This window comes from Ipomoea nil, unplaced genomic scaffold, assembly GCF_001879475.1.
Source record: "Ipomoea nil cultivar Tokyo-kokei standard unplaced genomic scaffold, Asagao_1.1 scaffold3043, whole genome shotgun sequence".
Classification (NCBI taxonomy): Eukaryota; Viridiplantae; Streptophyta; class Magnoliopsida; order Solanales; family Convolvulaceae; genus Ipomoea; species Ipomoea nil.
The window spans coordinates 886,846-894,760 of record NW_017619471.1 but is presented as its reverse complement, the minus strand read 5'-3'; the positions used below and the strand labels follow the sequence as shown (position 1 = coordinate 894,760).

The 7,915-nt window shown below is 35.6% G+C and overlaps 1 protein-coding gene across 1 annotated transcript; it reads right to left on the bottom strand.

The window, feature by feature from the left end:
* Positions 1-2,870: 2,870 nt before the first annotated feature.
* On the bottom strand, positions 2,871-5,785 carry LOC109163824 (FRIGIDA-like protein 4a). The gene is made up of 3 exons (XM_019312534.1): positions 4,731-5,785; positions 3,745-3,920; positions 2,871-3,578 (listed from the first exon to the last, which is right to left on the bottom strand). Exons 1-3 carry the CDS (start codon positions 5,644-5,646, stop codon positions 3,099-3,101), a joined length of 1,572 nt encoding a protein of 523 aa, XP_019168079.1. The 5' UTR covers positions 5,647-5,785; the 3' UTR covers positions 2,871-3,098.
* Positions 5,786-7,915: the final 2,130 nt, after the last annotated feature.

Here is a 7,915-nt window from a genome sequence, read left to right as displayed (position 1 = left end):
AACTTTTTCAATTAACTTTTTGAGAAAAGAAATTATACCAAACAGCTATCAGCTAACAGCTAATTTACCAAACACTTTTCTATAATCAGCTAATGTTATCAACTGTTTATACCCTCTAATTAAAATGCAAGATGACTCATCGTCCAAGATATAACAATGGTCCATGGAAAGAATAATTGGACAAGTTATCAAATACTCCAACGAAGATTTCGTTTTTCTGGGCCTAGAGGCTAGAGCCCATGACTTAAATAATCGCAAATTATGCTGTGGACACATGGATATATTCATAATTTCAATTTCTATACTGTAGATTTATAATTTATTTTTTATTTGAAACCGTAGATTCATAATTTTGTTTTTCATTTGTTGTTATAGATATTATGAATCTACAGTATAGAAATTATGAATCTATATTATAGAAATTATGAATTTACAGTATAGATATAGAAATTATGAATCTACAATATACAAATTATGAATCTACATTATAGATGTTATGAATCTATAGTATAGAAATTATGAATCTACAGCTTAGAAATTATGGATCTATCCCGTTAACAACAAATGAAAAACAAAATTATGAATCTACATTTTCAAAAAAAAAATATGAATCTACAGTATAGAAATTATGGATCTACCTCTGTGTTCACCATGCGCATGGTGAACACGTTTCCACAGCATAACTATTGTTAAATAATGTACCAAACCCGTGTCCACCTTGCAAGGTAGATACGGTTCCAAAACAGTGTCGTTTTGGTGGAAAACGACGTCGTGTCAATTTTTTTTAAAAAAATATTTCTTTTTCACCGTTAATGGCGTTTGTCTTCAGAAAGTCTATGTTCATAATTTTTGAACTTCATATTCACAATTATTGAACTCTGTATTCACAATTACAGAACTCTATGTTCATAATTTTTGAATTCTAGAAGTCTATGTTCATAATTACTGAACTCTATGTTCATAATTTTGAACTCCATATTTACAATTATTGAACTCTATATTCACAATTACAGAACTCTATGTTCATAATTATAGAACTCTATGTTCATAATTTTTTAACCCTATATTCATAATTCTTGAACTCTATATTCACAACGTCTCGCTGAGTTATTTTGACAAATTAAAAAAAAATAAAAAAATTTCTGATTGGTGGAGGAAAACAGTGACACTAACGATACCGTTACTCCAAAATTGTCAAACGACGTCGTATTGGGTGTCCACCTTGCAAGGTGGACACGATTCCACGGCATAACAATGGGTAAAAGAGTTAGATTGAAACAAGATTAAAAAAACATGCAATTGTTATATCATACATCAAGATCCACCTTATAATGTGGATTTTGGTTTTAAGTGATATCGTTTTGTAATAATTTACATAAATAGTATTTTTAGTGGTGTCATTTTTTTTTTTTTTGCACAATAAAAAACAACGTTGGTGCTATAAGTACATAATATGTTAACTGCAGTTATATAATAGATTAATTGCAAACACACAATTTGTTAATTACAAATTGATATAATCAATACATTAAATTCATAATAAAAAGTTGATAATTTTCAATAAAATATCTCTTAAAACTATATCATAATCATGATTACATGTCAAATACTTAATTTATAAGCATTCAAAAGTTTATTTACCTACGGTTAGTGTTGTAAAAATTGACCTAAGTGGCACCTAGGCGCTAGGCGCTCCTAAGCCGTTCGACTTTCACTGTTAGGTGACAAAAGTCGGCCGGCTAGAGAGAGATAAGACTTCCAAATCCCTCTGCAAAATCCGTATATGTAGGACAAAAGAGAGATGAAGAATGAAAAGCAAAAGAGGAAGAAAGAGGCAAATGGAACACAACAACCCACAAAAATTAAAGAGCATGAAGAGACAAACAAAAGAATAAAAACACTCCGACCCGAGCAGACAACATTTCTCTTGCCAACTACCTAAAGATAAGAAAGAAAAAGATAATAAAAAATAATCCATATATCATGAAAAAATGGAGAATGATAAGAAAAAATAATGTGTACAAAAAAATTAACACAATGTATAAATTACTATATTTAATGACGTTAACAATTAAATAAAACTATAAAAAAAAAAAAAGTGTAGTTGTACAAAGAAAAAATAAACACAATATACAATTAAAATTATAACTAATTACACAATTAGGGGTGCAAACGAGTTGGGTAGCTCAAGTCATTCAATCAAAATTTAGTTCGAGTTTGGTCAAATCCAAACTCGGGTTGAACTCGAGTTTAAAATTTTTTAGATGGTAACTTGTTGAATCGCTCGCAAGCCCCTTACCCACCCACCCATCCCTTGACACACACACACGTATAACTATTGTTCAAACTTGAACCAATCAAACTGAGTTCGAATCTTATAAAAATTAACTAGCTAAACATGAACATAAATTTTTAAACTCGATCAAGTTCAAACCCAAAGTTAAACTCAATCCAATATAACTATTTCAAACTTAACTTCAAGCCTACTTAAGTTTGAACTCAACTTGCCTCGTTTGCCCCTCTAACACCCATTAATATACTCTTTGCCCACTTTCTAAACATTTTTTGTGAGATCAATCTTTATGTGCTATAATTGTCTTCTTGTGCTACCATACTAAAAGTTCATCCTATCATAATTATGATTTACCATTCAAATTCAAATTCAAATCTCAACAAACAAACATGAGAAGTAGTAGGAAAACAAAAGGAGAAAATCATGATTTGCTTTCACTTTGTAAGACAGATCCCACAAGGTCAAAATGCAAATGCAAAACCAAAACCCACAATCTGAGACACCACTTAATTCACTTTTATTTTTTCTTTCTTTTTCTTCCTTGTGTTATTCAGATGAAAATATTCCACATTTCTAGTTTGGCACAAAACACCTACTGTATTACTTACTTGATCCACATCAGAAATACAACCTGCTCATTGCTAAGCAAGAATCAGTAATAGAGTTATAGATGTCTATATTAAGGATTAACACAGCACAAATCTACCATTACAGTTAGCGATTACAAACCATTTAAAAGACATTTAGATCGCGTCATGATATTAGTAGTCACCATATTTAACCCGGGCAGTTATGTCGTCTTCTATCAGTAGTAAGCTTGATGGTAAGCTGGTGACACGGCATTGCTGTAGCCTCCGTATGGTGAGTAGGGGGAGCCTGGGTAAGGAGCAGCTTCGGGGGAGTACACATACGGGGGACTTCTGCTTCCCCCGTGGACATACATGGCTGGAGATGTCGGGTAGGCTGGGACTCCGACAGGGTATTGGGTGTGTGGAGGTGACCTGACAAACGCGGGAGCTGATGGGAAAGAAGATACGTAAGCATTGGTCGAGCGGCCAGCCTTGGCTGGGGGCATTGGGCCTCCATTGTTGACGCGTGTACGTTTGTTCGCAGGGGCTGCAGTGGCGGTGGTTGCTGCTGTCTTCTTTTTCTCAGTCTTGGACTTCTCCAACTCCTCGAGGCGCTTTTTGAGGTTTTCGGGAGGGAACTCAGCTTCGAGTTTGTACTCTTCAATGCACTTGAGGACCGAACGAACAGCTGATAGCTCTTTCTTTGCAGCCAGGTGCTGTGGCAAAGATATATCGGAGAATCAAATACCCAGTAATCAACATTGTCCATCAATCACAACACAAAGCCATGCAGAATTGGAACTCGTAATCACATAGCAAGAGGCAGAAATGGAAAAGACTCAAAAGAGAAAAAATAAATATGGAGTAGAAGGGCAACAATACCGCAGCTCGACCAGAATTGCTAGGATCTTCAAGAATTGCAGCAGCAGATTTTTTCGCGTCTTTCAGAAAATCTTTCAGAAGAGGAACGGGAGGGAATTTGTCAACAAGGCCAACTTCACAACTGAAATGCACAGCATCTAGCTGCTGTCCTCTGCTGATTAGTTCCTCAATCATCTCTGTGCAGAAAATTATTAACACATGCACTAAGAACAAGTTTTTCCTCAAATAAACACAAAATCTTACGTTTTAAAAATAACAATCCAACTTCATCTTATTTATTTCCCCTAAGAGTCATTGGAAGTATGTTTGAGATCAATGAAACGAACTTCAAAAAACATATACCCCGTAATAAAGACTGCAGTATCAAATATTGATCCCTAGAAGCCACATCATAGAACATCAGTTCTATTCAAATCTTTCTGCCTCTCATTGATAACAGGGATTGACCCAACGTAATGAAGCAAACACACAAACCACTCCAAAAGCAGACTTATGGTACTCCAAAATTGTACTAGGCCATAATATACTAGTTTAGGGACTACTACTAGTTTAGGGACTAGATCGTAGCCTCGATCTATTACATAGCTAGCGTTTAATATTATACCAAGTAAAATTACACACAAAATACATAGTATCGTTTTCAAAGGGCTCACGACTATATGAAGCCACTCTTCTTTTAGTTTGCTAAGGGCAAATTAAACCTCACGCATCCTGCCACCCATGACCTTTAGTCCACCTTGATTTTAAGAAGCATATGACATGTGCTCCATCTCAACTAAAAGCCTAAGCTGATAGTTGGATTGCACGGTTATATGCTCAACAAGAGGGGATTGTTGGGACTACGGAAGGATGTGGTTAAGCGTGCTTGACTTAGAGGATGGTATTCATGGAATAAATAGGTTTTCCATTAACAGATAAAATGGTTTATTAAATAGTAGCAAACAAATTATCATTGAAATTTGGAATGGTCCAAGTAAGGAGGTTACCAGGCATTTTATCAGTGAGACCAAGTGAGACAGCGAGCTTGGGCATCTGCTTCCGCCAAGCAGACCCAACAACAAGCTTTCGGTACAAATCGAAATCTTCCTTCTTAACAATCCCAAAAGTCAGCAAATGTTGCAGGAAAGTATGCACATCAGGGGTCTTCACATTCTCAATCCCTCCTCTTTCATCCAAACTCTTCTTCCACGTTTCTGCGATTTCATTAGCCTTCTCCCTCACGCTCGGTGTCACCAGCATCCTCTCACTGCCCACCAATGGATCCATCATTACTGGAATCAGCGATTCCAGCAAAAGCACACAGGCCCACCCCAAATCATTGCTCTTGTCGCTCTTCACCTCCCTTCTATCCTTCGGAAACACCTCCGATATCGCTTCAAGCACCATCTTCGCCGGATCCACACAGTCCCCGAGCGCTTTAGGAATTTCCGACCTCAAAACCTCTAATTCCTTCTTCCGAACGATCACGAAACTCCAGAAGCTTCTAGAGTCCATCTGAACACAAAAAGACCTCAACTTTAACAGCAATCCGGCAGAATTATCCACCTCCGGTTGCTCCAAACCCTCGCCCTCCGATTCAGCGCCGTGGCTCTTCAATTCCACGAGCGCGGCTTTGCTGTTATCGCTGAGCTTCTGGAGAGCAATGGAGATGGACGCGGAGATAGAGCTCTCGCGTTTCTCCAGAGCCTCGAGGGAGTGTTTAGTTTCAGAGTCTAGGGTTTGGAGTTTGGTTTTGAGGGCTTCGGACTTCTTCAAGAGGTCCTGCTCGAGGGAGGTGAAGTGATCAGAGAGCTCTTTCCATAAGAGAGTGCAGCTGGTCATCAGAGACGTCTGCCGCTGAAACTCATCGAAACTGAGCGGCGTTGACTGAGAGCACTCGCCGGGATCGGCGATTAAACCCATTTTGGCCGATTCACGGCGATGGAAGAGAGAGAAATGGGAATGGTAGTGAGATGAAGTTTGGTGGAGTGGCGATAAAGCGACAGAGGATGAAGGAGTGCTGACATGTACCCAGACAGACTGGTTGGGAATGTTGAATGGTGATGCCCAAAAATCACTACTTTTCCCTCAACACACAGGTTAACAATTGTTCATCAAGTTTTATTTTAAAATTAAAAGTTAATTAAATTTAAATTAAATATGAAAAAATGACATTTTTTCTCCTGAGTTCTTATAATACTTTTTCATCTTTAAGTTATTCATGCATCCATATTTGCCACATCAATTATTATAAAAGTGACTCTTTTGACCCCTGATTCAGATGGACATTTCTACCCTTAAAATAAATATTTTATTTATTTCTCTTCTTTAACAAATTATTCCTTATACGTAGGGATGACCACGGTCCGATTCGAACTGAATCGGACACTATAGCAATCAAATCAAAAAATTTCGATCATTTTTTAGAACCAGGACCCAATATTTGGATTTCCGTTTATGAAATTCGTGAAGTGAAAAAATAGATCCTGAACCATGAACCGGAGGTTCAAATTGAAACAACTACTAGCATTTTCTTAAAATTAGAATTATAATATTACAAATAGTGTATGTTCTTTTTCGCATTTATTTTTATCCTCACATATATATATATATATATATATATATATATATATATATATATATATATATATATATATATATATAACCGCGATTTGATTTTTATTTTGAACCGTCACCGCGATTTGATTTTTATTTTGAACCGTCAATTCACGTCCAATTTGAACTGCTGGTTCAAACTTTCTTTTAATTTTTTTTTTTTTTTAAATATTCTAAATTAAACAATTAATGTATTTTATTTTTTCAATTCAAAATATGAACGGACAGTTTCGGTTTGCGATTTTAATAAACTCTAAATTCGGTGCCAAGCACCTTGTGCTCAGATAGTATGTAGTGACCTCTCACATGTGGGAGGTCCTAATATCGAGCCTCAATGGAGGCGTTGTTAACTCTTTGAATAGATACTACAATGTAATAGAGTCAATAGCATTCAAAAAAAAAATATTGGGTTCCGGTTCTAAATTGTCGTCATAACCTTTCTATTTGGTTGCTATAGTGTCTGATGGGTTCCGATTCTAAATTGTCATCATAACTTTTCTATTTAGTTGCTATAGTGTCTGTTCGATTTGGTTGGAGTCAGTAGCATTCAAAAAAATATTGGGTTCCGATTCTAACCTTTCTATTTGGTTGCTATAGTGTTTGTTCGGTTTGAATCAAATCGTGGTTATAATTTGTTGGAGAAGAAAAATGATAAACTGTCACGTAAATAATTCAGGGGAAAAAGTGTCATTTTCCATTTTACCATGGAGTATTATGGATGGTGTCAATTATTTACCCAACAAAATTTAATAGAGGTAATTCCATTTTTTGTCATTGATTTATAAGTGACAGTTTACTTTTAGTCTTTTTTCAGAACATTCATTTTTGGTCCTAGTATTATTGTGATATAACCATTTTGGTCCTCTATCAACAAAACAATTTAAATTTCATTAAATACAATAGTATTTCGGTCTTCAATTATCGATTTTTTTTTAAATAAACATAAAAATATAGCGGGTCAAACTACTTTGTATAAAAAAGATCGAATGTCCTTGTATTTGACGAAATTTCAACGATTTTGTTGACGGAGGACAAAAAATGGTCATGTCGCAATAATACTAGGACCAAGTGAGGATGTTCTAATAAAAAAAGTACTAAAAGTGGATTACCACCTATAAATCTAGAACCAAAAATGAAATTAACTCAAATTTAATATAATCATATATTAATTAATTTGTCAAGCACCTTGTGCTCAGATGTCATGTAGTAACCTCTCCCATGTGGGAGGTCATGAGGTCGAGGCTCAGTGGAGCCGTTGTTGACTCTTTGTGTTTCATTAAGTTAAAAAAGTATGTTTGAACAGACTCTACAATATAATAGAATCATTAGCATTCAAAAAATATATTAATTAATTTTTAATACATTTACATAGTTAAGTATTCTGTTAATTAATTATTAATTATCCGGGGTAACCCACTCAACCTAAGCTGGTTTACCTTCTTATGATCATTTATCGGATAGCGTTTTCCACGGGCCTGCTAGGGCGCTTCAAGGGCCACTCTGCATTAAAATAGCTTGTTATTTATTTGAATTTTTTTTTTAGATGAATGTTGCATGCAACGGCCAACACACTTGT